We start from the raw sequence: 19,783 nt of genomic DNA on the forward strand, positions 1-19,783 counted from the left end.
TAAAATCTTTTAAAAAACAGACTAGTAACATCTGTGAAACTAGAGATATAGAACTTGCAAAGTTACCTGAGATGAGTTTTTATTCAACTTGGCAGCTACATAAGAAAATGTTTTCATTGATGGCCCACTTTTCTGACACTCCATTAAAATTTCCCGGTCATCATTTCTAAGGAGGGAAAATGTTATTTAGCTTTTGTAGATTACAGCAGAAAGCTAACAAAATTTCCACTGCCTTAATGTCCACTAATAGGAGGTGACATTTTTATTACAACCCACAGAAAAAAGAAAGTGCACATCACAACATGGACAATGATCATCTCTGAGAAATATGGTTATGGATGATTTTTATCTCTAAGCTCATATGTATTTACAAAATTTTATAAACATACTGATTATTCTAATGACAAAATATACATTTTTAATTTTACTTTAAAAACAGGAGCCCAAACATTACAGACTCAATAAGCAAAAGAACGTAAAATAGAATCTAAACCATCAAATTCCCTGTGTCTTTTATTACAATCTCTGAGATTTTACTATGCTGTTACCTGAACTTCAACGAAATTCAGCTTTCTTCCTTATGCATTCTAGTTAAGTTGGAAGATCATGAACCACTGAGTCCAATGGCTCCCAAATGTGGCTAAGCTTATGTCTCAAATGAGGTCTTTAAATCTGCATTTCTTAAAAAGTTCACATAAAAGTCAAAAGTACAACCTGTTTACAAAACTTTTTTGAAATTCTTAATTTAGAGAAAAACTCAAATTATAAAGGCTCAGGCTTTTTGCCCTATTTCATCACCTGTCATTCTTCCTTTCTAAAATGTGATTACACCAATTATTTACAAATAAAAGTATTCTTTTTTAATTAAAAAAGTGAAGTTAAAACCCACTTTGCATTGATGAAAAGTTCTATCCGTGGTGCTAATACACATCCCTGGTTAAGAGGCATTGCTATATTATCCCAGAACATGTCCTCTATTAATTTTGGCTACTTTTGAAGTGCTCACTTTCCTTATTTCAGGATAGGATATAACTATGACGACATGAAAGAACAGATTTCTGGCCTCTCAAAATTTCCTGGTGATCTAAATGTCTCATAAGATCCTTACCTTGTCCATGAAACTACAATTTCTCCTTTCTTTTTAATGATATTCTTCGCAGAAAGGTTTACAGGAGAAGTGCCAGATGCTGCTGATGGGTCCTTAATGCCCGGGCTTGTCTTTATCAATGAGGGATCTTTAGTCACTGCAGGGGCCTTTTTCTTACTGGCTTTTCTTTGGTGATCTTCACCATTCTCACCAGAATTCTGGGTAATTTTCTTGGTCTTTTCCTTATTGGTTAAGTCTGTTTCCTTTCTCTGTTTTTTCTGGCAAGAATGATTTAGATTAGAAAGGTTTTTTCTCTTTTTGTGAGCATTATCCAAAGTTGCAGGCAACTCTGAACTATCAGAATTTGATGCTGGTTCTGATCTTAAATCCTTTTTTACTTCACATGCATTAGGAGAGTCTGAAGTCAAATCAATATAAGCTTCCTCAACCATGCATTCTGAAGGCTTGCTTGCCACTTGCACCTTTTCTTCCTTATAGTTATCTTCATCTACACAAAACACCTGACACCCCAAGTGTCCAACTGCTAAAGCAGAATGGTTATCTTCACTTTTACTCTCACTTGAAACATCTTGTGTCAAGTCAATAAAAGCATCTACAGTATCAGGCTGCACAGTGTCTAAGATTTGAGCATTCTGATCCAAACTGCTTCCAGAACATCTCAACTGATTCATGTTTAAAACTGCTACATCTATAAACTCCCCCAAGTTTTTAGTCTCAGTGACTGGATCTTTTGTGAGGTCTACGTATGTGTTTGGAAGATGGCTCTCAACAGAATGTGGAATGTCTTCCATCAAAGGCAATCCTGCAATGCTTTCGGGAACTTTTGGTTCCCATACTTGATGCAACTTCAAGCATTTATCAGCCACTTCATTACTATGACCCACTTTACCTGAAGCATCTTTCAGGAATTCATATATATCAGGAACCTGTGTTTGTATCATACAGCCCTGCTCTTCATGAGCTAATTTGTTGCTGTCAACATTTTCATTGGAATGTTTCAATTCCTCCACAGATTTAAAAACTGTGTCCTGAGTTGAAATACATTCCTTCTCTGCTGCATCAGCTTCCTTTCTCACTCTGGGCAAAGAGGCCAACGACTCATTAGCCACCACATTCTGTGTAAGACTAGTAGAGGCAGATGGTGCCGTGTGCCGTATTTTCACAATGAAATGATCATTGGACTTTTCCATTATGACAGCATGCATGGGTAGATTAGGGTGGTACTGAAAGCCTGGAGTAACAGACCGACTTGTCCATGATGAACAACTTGATTTACTGCTTGAATTATCAGACTCCAAAGCTAAGTGAATATCTTGTTCAGATGCATCTTCTTCCTCAAGTAAGGCATCTTCACTAAAATGGGCACTAATAACTTCTTCAGGAGTTGAACTAGATAAAACTTCAGGCTTTAAGAAACTGAGATGACCATCTGACTTCAGAGGTGATGGCACTGTTAAAGATACTGCTAGATCTTCAAGAAGTATGGAAGAAATGCCGGGCTTGCTCTTTTCTGAACTACATACATTATCTTTATTTAAAGCTATGTTAGTGGACACTTCAAACATACAACTTTCATCCAACACATCTGGATGAACTGGCAACGAAAGCCCTGAAGACAGAGATGGACCTTTCTCAGATGATAATAAAGACCAATTATCATCACTGATCATTTTAGGACATGGAGAAACTACATCAGAAACCAGTTCTTCTGTTGTACAAGCTGGTATAGATTCACACTTAAGACTTTCTAGCAGCTGTTTCTCTGGAGTCTTTAACTCCCACTCACTTTTTTCATTACAATTAACACTGTTGTCCAAAAGATCAGAACCTTGCAACAAACTTTTAAATATTTCACCCATCTGTGCATCACTCACTAAATTAAAAGTGAGGCTAGATGCTTGCTGTTCAGTAAGAATCTCAAAACAACGTTCTGGCTTCAAAGCTGCCTGCTGGGAAGTCTGTGTATCCTCTATTGTGCTACCTTCCATTTTTCCTGGCTTTGGGATGTTCAGACAGTTTAGTTCCAAGGAGTGCTCTTCAGATTGAGAGCACCTAATATTATCAAAGCAAGTGTTACAGTTTTTTTTAATATCATGCTTTACTGTGTTTACACCGGAGTTATTTTGGTCTTGACGTTTTTCCTCAGACTTTTTACATCCCAGTGAAGATCTATTATAAATAGAACCTTCTAATTTTGAGGATTTCTCTTTCAGCATTTCTTTGCTGGAGTTGACCATATTCCTCTTCTGACAATTTGAATATTCTGTTTTCTCTTTATTTTTTTCAAATTTCCCTTCATCACTGTCACTACCAAAGTTTGTGAAATCACAGTATTTTATTAAGATTTTTTTAAGCTTTGCAAATAAATAATCAAGTTGTTCATCTACAAATTTCCATGCTTTTTTTTTCATATCCGGTAGTTGCTGTTCAAATAAACGATCCACTATGCCATTCTTTTTAACTTGCTTAAGTTTGGATTCTATAACATCACAAAGATTCTTCTGTAAAGTAGTCACTGCCTTAGAGATTTTGGATAAGTCAAGGTGTTTAATGAGTGATGTAAAACTCAAAATTGCTGACTCAATAATTCTATGAAATTGTTTCAGTGGAAATTTTACCTTGAATTTCATATAGTTTTTTCTTACATGTTTTCTTATCATTCGTAACATGTGCATAACCTCTCGTACAGAAGAGGGTACAGCGATAATTGGAACTATTTTTTCCAGGACAGAGGTGCTCACTGTCTTATCTTTCTTCTCTGTTTTTGAAGATCTACTGGATTCACTTTGTCTTTTACTCCATTTCCTTTTTGTCTGCTGAGTTTTTATAGATTTTTCCCTTTTGTCCTTACCCAAATGTCCAGTACTTTTCCTACTTCCTGGGCTAGTTCTTCTGTTCTGCATTTCAGTAGAAACCCTAGGTTTGGCACTTTCTTCAAAATTTTTTTGTTGCTTAGAGTTTTCACTGTCGCTTATAATTTCTCCTTCTTCTAATTCATCTAAAGGTGAATTCTTATGGGAGTCTACTTCTGTAAACTTGACAGATTTGCAAACTGGTTTCTGATTTTCCTTGTTGAGGTCAGACTGACTCTTGGAGGCAGAATTAGCTGAATTTGGTGGAAATACATCTGTGGGACAGAAAAAGTATATTGTAGTCATATGACCACTGAATCTTAGTCATTTAACATTTCCATACTAAATACAACAAAAAATTAAAGAGGCATTTCATTATTTTAATAACTTTTTTCCTTCAACAAAATGTTAATGCCTAACACTTATTCATGTCATTGGTCTTTACTGTTCTCAGAAGGTGCTCAGAAGGTTTTTAACAACAGTTACAAGGTAGAGTTTGGTTATTTGGATAACCATCTACCAATAGTTCAGATACCTTTCTTTACTCAGGTTAGCAGTATCATGTACTCAATACCATCTGGTGATGGCTTTTGAATAATAAAAATATATCTGAAAACAAGCAAGACATATTTAAAATAATCTGTCCTACTACTCCCCAGCTACTATTTTCTGTATAAATAAAAAGTACTCAGGCCCTGGCAGGTGTGGCTCAGTGAATTCAGTGCCAGCTGAGAACCAAGGGGTCTCCAGTTCAATTCCCCAACACAGCAAATGCCTGGGTTGCAGGCCAAGTCCCCAGTGGGTCTCATGTATGAGTCAACCACACAATGATATTTCTGTCCCTCTCTTTCTCCTCTAAAAATAAATAAATAAAATATTTTTTTAAAAAGAACTACCTAAATTTAAGCCCTGGCTGGCGTAGCTCAGTGGATTGAGCGCAGGCCTGCGAACCAGAGTATCGCGGTTCGATTCCCAGTCAGGGCACATGCCTGGGTTGCAGGCCAGTTCCCAGCAGGGGACTCACGAGAGGCAACCACACGTTGATGTTTCTCTCCCACTCTTTCTCCTTCCCTTCCCCTCTCTCTAAAAATAAATAACTAAAATATTTTAAAAAATAAATAAAAAAGAACTACCTAAATTTAGACTTAAGGCTCAATTTGCAGTTAACAATGGGAGTCTGAATGTGTTATCAAAAAAGTACTACTTCATCTTGCTTATGTATATTACATTCTCCCAAAAAGATGTTATTAAAAATAATATAAACAATTACCTTTATGGCTATTATATAATGGAACTCGAGAAGGGCTTTCCAGTCTAAGTACTTTTGCCACAGGTCTCACTGGACTATTCAGGGGACTAATGACTTCTGGAATAGGTCTCAGGTGATTAAGGTCAATGCTCAGAACTGAGTTCTCATCCTGATATACTGAGTTTGTTTCACCAATTTCCATTCTGTGGTCCGTTAACTCAGTGTGCTGGAGTGAAGATTCTAGAGTCTCTTTAGGTAATAAGCAAGGCTCCAAATGACAAGACTTATTCTCAACCAGTGATGTATCTTCAACAGAAGGCTCCAACTTTGGATCATCAACTTCTGAAACAACTTCAGGCAAAACACCAGCTTTTTCAATTGAAGGCTGTAAAATGCTTTCACTGGATTCGGCCACTTTTGTTGAAAAAGCCTCCTTCATTTCCATATCTTCAGAAATATTACAAGAATTTAAACCATCATTTCTTTTGGTATCTAATTCCAAGTCAAAGTTTTGAGAAACATTTGTCTGTAATATGTCCATTATCACTGGAACTGCTGCCCTTGCACCATGAATGGTTTGTTCCATTTCTATTGATGATGGAAACAAAGACTCTGTTTGTTCCATTTCCACAGGTGCTGAAGAGGTCTCTGTACCACAAATGGGCAAGACACAATGCACAGTATCCTCAACAGACTTAACTAACAAACTATTTTCTTCTTCCATTTTCGTTTTTGGAATTCCAGTTCTAGGTTCAGGTGCTGCTGCTGCAACAGCATCTTTTGGTTCCAATGACTTTAATTTGGTTTCCTCTGCACTATGTTCACTGACAGAGGGAACACATGTCACTGTTTTATCCTGCACCAAGGACTCCAAATCACACATGTCACTGGGCTGTGGAGTATTGGTTATTTTATGCTGATTATCCTGAGGAATAGGCTGCTTTTTAGCAGGAGAAAGAGTTAAGTTCAACTTTTCCATAAAACTCAACTTTAAGTCTTTGTTTTTTGTTTCATTTGGACCACTTTCAGCTTTAATTGCAAGGTCTTTGTTATCTAGGCCTTCAGAAACACCCAATGAGACTTCACCTTTATCATTTTTTGGTCCACTCGGTCTCTTTAAATCAGCAGTGGTTTTCTTGGTTTCCTTGTTAATCTTCTGCAAATGTCCTGTAGGTGTTCTTTTTTCATTTCTCATATACCTGTTTTCTTCTTTGCTTTCTTGTTCTCTTTTCCTCTTATCTTCAGTTCTATGCCTTTCTGCTTCTAAAGGTGTATTTTCCCGTTGGTGCATAGCATTAACTTCCTTAGAGTCAATGTGTTTGTGAGTTCTACTGGTTGAAAGAGAGGATGAACATCTTCCTTCTTGAAAACTATGATTACTCACACCCCTGTCTCTTTTACCATCTTCCCTTTCTCTTCTCTCTTCTAGATGATATTTACTTGAATTATGAGATTTTATATCTTTCTTGGAATAAGGAAAAGATGCTCGTTCAGATCTTCTCCAATAATCATGGTCTTTTACTATTGATTTCGGTTTTTGATCAACTTTTCTTTCTTCTTTGTCTTGTGATTTATATTCTTTTTTATTTGTATTTTGTAATCTTTCATTTTGCCTTTGTAGTTTTCTGTCACTTTGAGATTCTACTCGAGTATGTGATCTCTCTCTGAAGGTCTCTTTCTGCCAGGAACAGCCAAAACGTTCATTTTTATAATCCAAATCTGTGTTACTTTTAAACTTTGAATTTTTGCTTTCTATCTTTGGTTCACCTTTACTGTATTTCTCAGGACGTCCTTGTAGCCTTTGACTAGCCTCTATATTCCTTGGTTCACCATCACCACTACTAGTGTTTAAGTCTTTTCGTATTCTATCAGTTCCTCTACTATATTGGCTATATCCAACATCTTTTCTCCCTCTTCTATTATCCTCATTTGAGCTACCCTCACCAACCTGATAATGAGAACGTGACCAAATGCCATTGGTGCAGTGTTTTTCATTGGAGGTAGGCAAATGCAAAGTGCTCTTTTTTTCCAAATGCAATTTTACTTCCTTTTCGATGTTTGGCAGTGAAGTGCTATGATGTCCATCTTTAGAAGCATCACATTTCACTCTGTGATCAGTTTTTGCACAATCATCCAAATGGCAAGATCTGGATGTAAGATCTTTTGTTTTAACTGTATCTGATGTTCGTGCAGTTTTACGATTATTTCGAAAATGTGGAAACTCAGACAATCTATAAAGAAATAGAAAATAAGAAAAAAAAGTCATTGCTTTTTAGTAATCCAAACTTTAATCACACGTGGTACATTTTAAAACTCAGGGACCGACAAGGAACTCATATTCAACAAAGGACATGCTTGTGTAATATACATCCTATTTATTCAACTATAAGCTCCTGAAGATAGTCCAAGCCTACAGAGCTCATAACACATAGTACAACTCCATACTAAATAGTTAAAAAGTTTTATTTTTAAATGAAACTTCACATTTAACACTTTCCAGAATTTACACTCTTAAATTTTCACCTTAAATTATATTTCCAATTTTTCTATTAAACATGAAGTTTCATCCAAATAATACATACACATTTACCATTAGAATCCCAGTTATAGCTCACAATTTAAAAGTGCAAATTTTTGACAGAATATTTATAACCATGTCAAACAATCTAATGGCATAACTCTCATCATTTATTCACCCAGTCTCTTTTCATCTGTTCAAACATCATACTCATCCCCTAAAAGCTTCAAATATATATAAAATTTCCCCTACACTAAAGAACCAATCTTTTATTAGTTGCTTTAGTGGGTTTTAGATTAGTAAACACACAGAACCATCTTCCTTTTCAAAGGACTAGGTGCTTTATCAAGTCCATGCATAGGACTGTCTTCATTCATTCTTCACTCATTTATTGAGTACCTACCATGTACCAGGCACTATGCTAGGTGCTTAATAAAATGGTGAAGACACAGACATGGTCCCTACTCCCACAAGGCTTACAGCTTAGTGGAAGAAAACGATACTAATCAAGTAACCCCATTTACGATTTTAAAAACTGTAAGTGTACATGAAGCTACAAAAGAGAGATTTGACCTAGTAAGGGAGAATAGACAAATATCCCCTGTAAAAAGGATGCTTATGGTAAGTCCTGAGGATGAGTACATATTTAACAGATGGAGAAGAGCATTCTAGGCAGTATAAACAGTCCACGCAAAGGCAGAGCTCATGGTACTGCCAAGAAACTGAAAGAATGCCAGAGATATACCAGAGCAACAACACCTAGGGCAAAGGTATACACTGAAGTCAAGGAATGAGAAGTACTTTGGGACTATACTGTGAAGAGCCTCACGGGCCAAGTGAAGATTTATGATCTTTTATCCTAGGAATAATAAGCCATTAATGTGTTTTAATCAAGAAAGGGAGTAAGATGTGATGGTTGTGTGATAATGAGATGTAGTCTTATGCTTTACAAGTGTCCAATAACTTTAATATTGAGAGACATAATTCTAGAGCAAGAATGGATACAAATACCAGCACAAAGACTACTGCCAATTCAGATGAGAGATGATGGACAGCAACAATAGTAGAAATGGAAAGAAATAAATGATCTGAGAGATTATAAAAACATAAAAATCAACAGAACACAAATCAACAGACTTGGACGTGAGGGATGATCAAGAGGTAAGTGTTAATGACAACTCCTACGCAGGCAGGGTGACTGTGTTCCCCAGTTTGCCGAGCAATCTCAGTGTAAGTATTAATAGCACGCCCTTCTATTCTCAAAAGTGTTCTGGTTTGGACAATAAATTATAGGGTCATTCTACATGTAAGTCTCTAGCTTGCACCAGCTGAATAAATAATGGGAAAGCCATTAAGCTCAACAGAAGAGATTTGCTCATAAATTCAGTTTTGGATAAGTTAATTTTGAAAACTGTATACCAATGTGAAGTAGTTATCTACATATAAATGAAACTGATGCAGCATGTAAAATTACCTCACAAGAAAATACTGATAGAGAAAGGAAAGGACATAGATTTGAGCTTTGAGGAATTCCAACTTAGCCAAGTACAGAAGAACAAACCTCAACTTAGGAAGAAAACTGAGAATAATGAAAGCCAAAGGGAGAGAATTACTTCAAGACAGGAGAGTCAACTGTGTCAAACAGCATGTAAGGAGGATAAGTTAAAATGAGAACTCAAAACTATTTGACGTATTTAAAAAGTATATGTGATATATTTAGTGGTAGTCACTGTTAACCACATGACAGCCATTTCAGTGGACCAGTGGGAACAGAAGTCAGTGTGTACTGGGTTCAACAGTTAGTAGAAATAGAAAATGGAGACATAAAGTTTAGATAACTGTTTTGGAGATTTGACTACGAAGGAAAAGAGAGCGATGAAATCCTCTGGAGAAGAAAACTGCCCCAACCAAAAAAAAAAAAAAAAAAAGAGAGAGAGAGAAATAAATAGAAAATCCATTTGAGAGGGAAAAGAATATAGAATCAAGAGATAGTTTCAGGGTTCTCTATTGATAGGCGATAGGAGCACAGATGCATTCCTGATACTTCAGTAATTTGGTGGGGGCCTAAAAGAATCTGTAATATATACACCATCATCTTCTAAACAGCAGAGTACCAGACAGAGTCCAGTGTATTAGAAAATAAAATATATTCAGAGAGAAGTATGTGACAATATTCTATTTAATAATCTTATTTACCATTAGTCACTCATAGTAAAACCTTACATATTTAATAAAAGACATGATTTTTCTATCTTTCCGAAGTTGAGAATATCCACATATCAACAACCATGTAATTTACAGATCCATGCCACTCAATTATACCTTTGATGAAGATGACTTATTTCTTCATCCTTGCGGCTTATTTCCATTCTAGCAGTTTTGATAAGTGCTGAAATATTCTTCTTAAGGGACTGGTTTTCATTTTTTAAGCTGAAATTCTAAACATCATATAATATATTTAATAAAATATGTATCTACACAATTATTAAGCTACTACTCATTATTTTTTTAAAGATTTTATTTATTTATCTTTAGAGGGGAAGGGAAAGAGAAAGGGAGAGAATATCAATGTATGGTTGCCTCCCGTGGGTCTCCTGCTGGGAACTGGCCTGCAACCCAAGCATGTGCCCTGACTGGAAATCGAACCGCCATCCTCTGGTTCGCAGACCCATGCTCAATCCACTGAGCTACACCAGGCAGGGCTAAGCTACTACTTATGACACCTAATGATTACTGAATTTAAACTAATGCCAGGCATCACATATTTTATCTTATGTAATTCTCAAAAAAGTATATGGGGAAGCTAAGATTCAGAAAAGATAAATGGCACCAGAGAAAGGCCATTTAAAATGAAACTACTTAAAATAGAAATCAAAATTTAAATTAATTAAAAAAAAAAAAAACCCAGAAACCTAAAATTAACAACAAAATTCTCCCTGGGTCACTATCTTGAAAACTGAAAATAAAAAGACTAAAAATCTATATTTAACAACTTAGCTTTAATTTGCAACAGTATACTAATTCTCAGGAGAACAAAGGATGAATCTAGATTGACTGGTTCTTGGGGAGAAAGGAAAAAGTTTACCAAAACATAAAAATCAGAACAAGATAAATGACATTCCTGATTTTTTGTAGCATGATCACAAAATCCCTCTGGCAAAAATTCTGACAGTATTGCCATTTCACCACAATAGCCGTTCTAAATTTTTGATCATCAAACCATTATCTTTTAAACCACCCAATCTCATCTCTACGAATTTTCTATTATTTATCTGGTTAACCAGCTAACAGATCTTTTATGTCATCGTCACTTAACAAAACAAGCAGTTTCCTGTATCAATTGTATGGGAAATTATGCATGTTTTATCAGATTAGCTGAAAGTTCCCTTATATAAACTGCCAACACTTTGGCATTTCAATTTCTAACAAAAAGTTTTAACTAAATTTTGATTTTAAAATAGGGAAAAATAAAATATTTACTATCATGGTACCTGTGTCTGTATTTCCTTAAACTTTTTCATTAGTTCTTTCATTTGTAGCTGACATTTTCCATATTTTACTTGCAACTGTAAGATATAAAAAAGATTAAGCATCATTCTAAATTATTTTCTTAGTTTAAATGGCATTTCAAAATATTTAAAATTTTGCAAAGCAACCCAATAAAAGGGTAGATGAGGTCTATTTCTACTAACAGATATTTAGTAAGATTACTGGTTTTTAAAGTTCACCTTAAACACATACCTAACAGTATGATTACAAGAGGGAAATGGGGTGAGAAAGGCAAAAGTAATGGGGGGATAAATAGTGATCCCCCATGAGGGGACATGACTTTGGATGGTGAACACGTAATACAATATACAGATGATGTATTATAGAACTGCACACTTGAAACCTATATAATTTTATTAACCAATGTTACCCTAATAACATTTTATAATTTCAATAAAAATTTAAAAATTAAAAAAAATAATAATTTATTTTGTTTGGTTTTACATTCACTGTCCAAACCTTGAATTTAAATAAGGCAGAAAGAAATTTCTGATTTAAGTCTTAGGACATTTTATAACAACATAAATCATGAAAAGATAAAATGCTATATCACACTGATTTCCTGTTGAGGTTTTACATATTTAGACAGTTAAATATAATCAAGCAAAGTTATGACTAGATTTAGATAAACATTCAGAAAAAATTGTTTTAAAAAGCAGATCTGAAGGCAGAAACTGACTTAGATGTTCTTTTAGTCTAAGAGTTACTTTCCAAACAAAGAATGTTTGTCCAACACTAAGCAAATGCCTATAAAGAGCTACAAAAGAGTAAAAGAATCATCCTTAATAATTCTGGCAACCCATACATCATTATATGTTGCCTCCTTTGCAGTTCCTTCTTCAGTAAGAATTTCTTCATATAAATCCAAACAATTTCTGGATGGTACACAGGATTTGGAAGGACTGTCTAAAACAAACAAACAAAAACCCTTACATTAAAATATGTATTTCCATATTTAATGCAAAACTCTAATCCCAATGTCATTTTTCACAGAAATACAACAATCCTAAAATTTGTATGCAACCACAAAGACTGCAAATAGCTAGAGCAATCCTGAGAAAGATCAAAGCTGGAGGCATCACGATTTCTTATTTCAAACTCATGGTCCAGTACAAATAACACCCCTTTTTTATTACAGAATCTTTTATTACAAAGTCATAAACATGTAATTCTATAACATAACAATCACACTCAAGCATACCATATGACATTTTAGGTGAAATGTTCATACTAAAACTATAAATAATTATATCCATATTATTACCCTACCAACCACACTCAAGCAGGCCTTACTTCTGCTGGACTCTGTATAATATAAACCTCAAGTCATCAAAACTGTATGTATTGGCATAAAAAATATATAGAGATCGATGGAACAAAATGGGCAGCCCAGAAATAAATCCACACACGATCAATTAATTTATGACAAAGAAACCAAGACTATACAATAGGAAAAGAATAGTCTCTCCAACAAATGGTGTTAGGAAAACAGAACAGCCACATGCAAAAGAATAAAACTGGGTTCCTATCTTACACAATACACAAAAATCAACTCAAAGTGAATTAAAGACTTGAATGTAAAACCAGAAACCATTAATCTCCTAGGGGAAAAACATAGAGGGGAAGCTCCTTGACATTGGTCTTAGCAATGATTTTTCTGGATTTGACACCAAAAGCAAAAATAAACAAATAAAACTATATCAAATTAAAAAGTTTCTGCACTGCAAAGGAAACCATCAACAAAACAAAGAGGAAACCTACCAAATGGGAGAGAATATTTGCAAATTACGTATCTGATAAAGTTTAATACCCAAAATACATAAAGAATTCACAAAAGCCAAACAGCAACAAAAAACTCACTAAAAAATGGGCAAAGGCACTGGATATTTTTCCAGACATACAATATGGCCAAAAGGTACATAAAATGATGCTCAACATCATTAATCACCAAAGAAAAACAATAAAAATCACAATGATGTATCACCTCATGCCTGTTAGAACAATTATCATTAAAAAGACAAGAGACAACAAGTATTGGCAAGGATGTAGAGAAAAGGGGAATCCTTGAACACTGTTAGTAGGAATATAAACTGGTAGAGCTAGTATGGAAAAGAAAAAATTAAAAGCAGAACTATTACATGATCCAGCAATCCGAGTTCTTGGTATGTATCAAAAAGAAATAAAAGAGGTATCTGCACTCTATATGTTCACTGTGGCATTATTTACAATAGCCAAGCTATAGAAATAACCTAAACGTCCAACAATGGATAAATGGGTAAAGATGTGTCGGTGTGTGTGTGTACACACCACACTGGATTATTATTTTCATGAGAAAGAAGGACATTTTGTCATCTGTGACAACACTGATGGAACTTGAGGGCATTATACTAAGTGAAATAAGTCACAAAAAGACACATACTGTATGCTATAACTTACATGTGGAATCTCAAAAAGCCAAATGCACAGAAACAAAGACTAGAATGGTGGTTTGGAGTCGAGGAAAAGAGATGTTGATGAAAGTACAAACTTCCAGCTATAAGATGAGTAAGTTCTGGTGAGCTATTACACATAGTTATTAGAGTTAATAATACCATACTATATAACTGAAAGTTGCTAAGATAATAGATCTTAATGTCCTCACCACAAAAACAAAATGGTAATTATGTAATGTGATGCAGGTGTTAGCCAACTCTATGGTGGCAATCATTTTACAATATACAAATATATCAAATTAACACACTGTACACCTTAAACTTTACAATTTTATCTCAATTATATCACAATAAAGGTGAAAAAAATAATGTGTTAAGATTTTGGACACTGTATCTATCACAGTTCAACAAGCTATATGTTTCTCCATCTCCTGCATTCCATCCCTATCTATAATGGTTTCACAGACGAGCATTGGAAAACCAACTAACCTAAAGTGTTTGTGTTAACAGGTCGGATGTGAAGACAATATCTGTTCCAAGTTTTGACAGATTTGATGATGGAAAAGGTTTCCAATTTGGATAGATAATGAGACTCTGCATATCACATTCTTACTAATACATCTGAAAATATTTATAGTAATTATCCTTTTCAAAAGTTCTGGTATCACGTAACCTGTGACAGTATGAGTAGTAATACATGTACAGAAAAGACCACCAGTTGTATTTCAATGACACAAAATATTTTTGCAAAAGGTCCAGTTAAATCTGAGACCTAGGTGAACAACAAACCTAAGTGTCGATGTGTCTTACTGATCAAGCTTTGTGCAAGAAAATGATGACCTAAGTGTAATCATTTCAAAATAATGGGCAGATTTTTCAAGATCTATGAGTTACTCTAAAATCAGTAACAAAAGAAACACTTTCAATAGACTGAACAAAATTAAACTATTGTATTATAGAACTTAACATACCAGAAACAGCACTGTCCAACCCAGCATATATGTCCAAAGAACCTTCATCATTATTTTTAAGAGGAGATGCTGCAAGAAAATTAAAAACTAGTTAAAACTAATTTTTTTCACTTAGTGAAATTTTTTCTTTTTTAAAGATTTTATTTATTTATTCTTAGAGGGAGGGAAAGAGAGAGAGAAACATTAATGTAAGAGAGGAACATCCCTCAGTTGCCCCTCACACATGCCCCCACCAAGGGCCAAATCTGCAACCCAGGCATGTGCCCTGACTGGGAAGCAAGCCAGCAACCTTTTGGTTTGCAAGCCGGTGCTCAATCCACTGAGCTATACCAGCCAGGGCCCAACTTTTTCTTATAGAAAATACACTGAAGTATTTGGGAATAAAGGACCATGATTTATGCAACTTAATTTCAAATGGGTCGGGAAAAAATTGTGTGTGTGTGTGTGTGTGTTTAAAATGACAATATGGACCTGGATGGTGCAGCTCAGTGGATTCAGTGCCTGCCTGTGAAGCAAAAGGTTGCCAGTCTGATTCCTGGTCAAGGCACACGCCTGGGTTGTGGGCCACAGCTCCATTTGGGGGTGTGCAAGAGGTAACCAATCCACATTTTTCTCAAGAATGAAAGAGAGTGTGTGTACATGGTAATAAAGCCACTGGCATAACCAGGCAAAGGGTTCTTTACATGTTCTTATTCTTGCAACTTTTGTGCAAGCTGGAAATTATTTCCAAACAAATATACTAAAAATAAAAACAGCTATTTCCAGCAAATGAGATTAACAATGTACTTTTGTCCTTCAAAATAATAAAAGTTGCAAATATAGTAAAAGTTAACCATTTGTGAAACTACATAAAAAGTAGAGGTGCTCATTATATTTATTATACTTTTAATTTTTCTGTTGGTTTAAAATATTTCAAAGAAAAAATACACAGCAGCATAATAATCTGAAACTACATCAGCAAAAAATTAACACCAAAAAACAAATTAATACTGCCCAGAGTGGTTATTTGACTATATTTTGTGTGAATCCTTCCATACCTATGAATATTAACTCTAAAAAAGATGTTTAAGCAAAAATAGAATTCTACTAGACATGTTTTACAACATCCTTTTCATTCTATCACATAGTAATCGTAATTCTAGTCAACAAATATACATTTATAATATCAAAAAATTTAATGTTGTCATAGTATAATCACAATTAAGACAAAAGAACTAGTAAATGTTACATCAGAATCTGAAAGTTTACATTCCACATCTTACTTAAAATATTTTTATTTTATGAGCTGATTTTACTACCAAGTCTTGGTTGTCTTTTGCAGTAGTTGTTAACTCATTATATTTAAGAGGCTTGAGCCCTAGCCAGGTAGTTCAGTTGCTTAGAGCATCATCCTGATAAGCCAAGGTAGTGGGTTCAATCCCCAGTTAGAGCATATATAAGACTCAATCAGTGAGGTCATAAACAAGCTGAACAACAAATCAGTGTTTCTCTCTCTCTCCTTTTCTCTTTCTCTAAAATCAATAAATATATATATATATATATATATATATATATATTTTTTTTTTTTTTTAACTTGAAAGCATATAACAAAAAGGTTCACATTTACTGGGCACTTCTTATTTGCTGGGCATTTCATTATATTAATTCATTTATCTGTGAGGAGAAAAAGTTGATAATGACAGTGTTTTCAATAAGAGCAAGTAAATGATTTTGTAAATAAATTGAGAAAGATAGTGAAAATGAGCTCTTGCCCTGGCTGGTGTAGCTCAGTCGACTGAGTGCGGGCCTGAGAACCAGAGGATTGCGGTTCGGTTCCCAGTTAGGGCACATGCCTGGGTTGTAGGCCGGTTCCCGGTGGGGGATGCACGAGAGGCAGCCATGCATTGATGTTTCTCTCCCTTTCTCCTTCCCTTCCCTTCTAAAGATAAATAAATAGACTTCCGCCAACATGGAGGCATAGGTGGAGATGCCACGCTTTCTCACACAACCAAGTTTAGAGACCACAAAATATTACCAACAGAAAACAGCAAATTGAACTTTTTGGAAGTCTGATAACAACAAATTCTTCAGCCTGACCAGTAAGAGGGGCGAAGCCAGCAGCTGGCAGAGCAGGGTTGCACAGGAAAACTCGGTCAAACAAACTCAGGCGTGTGGATCCCGGGCATGGGGTTGCAACGGGCAGACCCAGTGAGCGACCCAGTGAGCAACCAGAATACCCAGCAAGGGTACAGGGTGGCAGGTTGACTGTGGTCCCTCATTCGTGCGCAGATAGGCCAGTGAGGGAGTGGGCAGTGAGACAGGGACCGAGCAGGCCCCAGCGGCAGGAGGCAGCAGAAGGAGCTGCTATTTGCCCACTCTGATGCCGCCCTCATATACAGCGTCACAATCCAGCGACCTGAGCGACCCTACCCTAGTGAACACCTAAGTCTCCACTCCTCATACTTAAGGGGCACAAACAGACCAAAAATAGCTCAAGATCTCAAAGCCCCAGAGCCCATAACTCTAAGTGACGAAGAAATAGCAAAACTTTCAGATGCACAGTTCAAAACACTGGTGATCAGGATGCTCACAGAACTGGTTGATTTTAGTCACAAATTAGAGGAACACATGAAGGCTAAACTAATTGAAATGAAGGGACTTGCAAAGGAAACCAATAGTGATGAAAAGGAAACTGGGACTCAAATCAATGGAGTGAACCAGAAGGAAGGAAAAAATGGCCAAATAGGAAAATATGAAGAAACAAGAATTCAAAAAAATGAGAAGAGACTTAGGAACCTCCAGGACATCTTTAAACGCTCCAACATCCAAATTATAGGGGTACCAGAAGGGGGAAAGGAACAGCCACCAGTGGAAAACTTATTTGAACAAATAATAAAGGAGAATTTCCCCATTCTGGCAAAGGAAATAGACTTCCTGGATAGAAATCCAGGAAGCTCAGAGAGTCCCAAAGAAGTTGGACCCAAGAACAAACACACCAAGGCACATCATCATTACATTAGCCAAATTCAAATGAAGGAGAGAATCCTAGCAGCAGCAAGACATAAGGGGACAGTCACCTACAAAGGAGTTCCCATCAGACTGTCAGAGGATTTCTCAAAAGAGACCTTATAGGCAAGAAGGAGCTGGAAGAGGTATTCCAAGTCATGAAATCCAAAGACCTACAACCAAGATTACTCTATCCAGCAAAACTTTCATTTAGAAGAAAGGGCAGATAAAGTGCTTCTCAGATAAGATCAAATTCAAGGAGTTCATCATCACCAAGCCCTTCTTATATGAAATGTTAAAGGGACCTACCTAAGAAAAAGAAGATAAAAGAGATGAACAGTGAAAGGACAGCAAACTCACAGTTAACAACCATACCTAAAACAAAAGCAAACTAAAAGGACAGCTAGATCAGGAGCAGAAACATAGAAATGAAGATCTCATGGAGGGTTAGCAACAGCAGGGTGGTAGGAGGAGAAGGGGGAAGAAGGTACAGAAAATAAGTAGCATAGATGGTAGGTAGAAAATAGATGGGGGGGGCAAGAATAGTATGGGAAATATAGAATCTAAAGAACTTGAGACACATGGTCATAAACTAAAGGGGGGAAATGGTGGGGCGGGGGGTGCAGGGTGGAGGGGAATGAAGGGGGAATAGAACAACTGTAATGGCATAATCAATAAAATAAAAAATAATAAAAATAAAATAAAAATAAAAAAATAAAGATAAATAAATAAAATATTTTTAAAAAAAGAAAGAAAATGAGCTCTTACCAGAGAAGACATCAAATAAACTTGTTCCATCACCATTGTCATCATCTGCTGCCATGGTCCTATTTCCTTTTGATAGTTGCCATCTAAAATATTAAACATCAAGATTTTCTACTGTTAAAAATCAATCTCACAATTCAAAGAATAAACCTAGCTTTAAGTTAAAAAGTAACTGTCAGACATCATGGGTGTGCTCAGTTGTTTGGGTGTTGCCCTGCAAAGCTAAAAATTCACTGGTTGGTTTCCCAGTGAGGGCAGATGCCTGGGTTATGGGTTCAGTTCCCTGGTTCCCCACCCACCCTGTCCCCCAGTCAGGATGCATGTGAGGGGCAATCAACCAATCAATCAATGTTTCTCTCACACTTTGATGTTTTTCTCCCTCTTTTTCCCTCCCTCTCCTCTCTCTAAAAATAAATAAATACAAATCTTTAAAAAAAATTTAAAAGCAACTTTCAAATTTGAACACGCTGAATGAGCTCACTATTATTCTCACTTCAGCAACACACATACTAAAAAATTGAAATGAATGAGTTCATGATCATTACAAAAAAAAAACCTAACATTTTCCAAAAGCTAAAACTGTAAGACAAAAATATTAATCTTGATAATAAGGGTAAGCCATGTCACAAAATAAACAATATTAATTTTTCAAAAATAGACCAAATACAAACTAATGTTTATACTAAAATAAGCCAGCTATAATACCAAATAAGTACAACTATATGGTGAATTTTGTGAGTCCTCTTAGCAAATCAGCAAACCTGGGGGTAAGTCTTGGGGATGCAAGGCATACATGTTTTCATCAATAAGATAGTACAACAGGCAAAAACCAAAGAGTTTGATACTATGCTAGGTTGGTAAAAGTGTGGGAAAACAAGTGCTCTCATACATCACTCAAGTGTATACTGGTACAAACTCTATGGAGGCGCTTTGATCATAGCTACCAAGTTTTTAAATGCAAATACGCTTTGACCTAACCATTTTATATCTAGTAATTTGACAATATACAAGCGCACAGTTACAAAAATGTTTTGTACAAAAATATTTTTAATTTTATTAATCTTTTTAGAGAGAGAGGATGGGAGGGAGAAAGAGAGAAACACAGATGTAAGAGAGATCAACATTGATGAGAGAGAGAAATGTGGATCGGCTGCCTCTAGCACTTGCCCCCACCAGGACTGATCCCTAATCTAGCATGTGCCCTGACCAAAAATTGAACCCTGGTGGCCTTTCACTTTGCAAGGTGACACCCAACCAACTGAGAGCCACACCAGTGAGGACTGTACAGAAATATTTAATGAAGCGCTATTTGCAGTGGCAAGAGTGAAAGCAACATAAGAATCCAAAACAGTAA

At 35.8% G+C, this 19,783-nt stretch overlaps 1 protein-coding gene across 1 annotated transcript in view; it reads right to left on the reverse strand.

Moving 5' to 3' along the window:
- The window catches only part of CASP8AP2 (caspase 8 associated protein 2), a 21,423-nt gene extending 2,908 nt beyond the window's left edge, over positions 1-18,515 (reverse strand). Inside the window, exons 1-8 of the mRNA XM_037131222.2 lie at positions 18,433-18,515; positions 14,680-14,748; positions 12,082-12,182; positions 11,219-11,293; positions 10,050-10,165; positions 5,231-7,440; positions 1,109-4,235; positions 67-166 (exon numbers count right to left, since the gene is read on the reverse strand). Coding sequence (XP_036987117.2) covers positions 67-166; positions 1,109-4,235; positions 5,231-7,440; positions 10,050-10,165; positions 11,219-11,293; positions 12,082-12,182; positions 14,680-14,748; positions 18,433-18,487 — 5,853 coding nt within the window. The 5' untranslated portion in view covers positions 18,488-18,515. The remainder of the gene's footprint in view (positions 1-66; positions 167-1,108; positions 4,236-5,230; positions 7,441-10,049; positions 10,166-11,218; positions 11,294-12,081; positions 12,183-14,679; positions 14,749-18,432) is intronic.
- Between the last annotated feature and the right edge of the window lie 1,268 nt (positions 18,516-19,783).

Source organism: Artibeus jamaicensis, unplaced genomic scaffold, assembly GCF_021234435.1.
Source record: "Artibeus jamaicensis isolate MK-2021 breed Jamaican fruit bat unplaced genomic scaffold, CSHL_Jam_final contig_387, whole genome shotgun sequence".
Taxonomy (NCBI): Eukaryota; Metazoa; Chordata; class Mammalia; order Chiroptera; family Phyllostomidae; genus Artibeus; species Artibeus jamaicensis.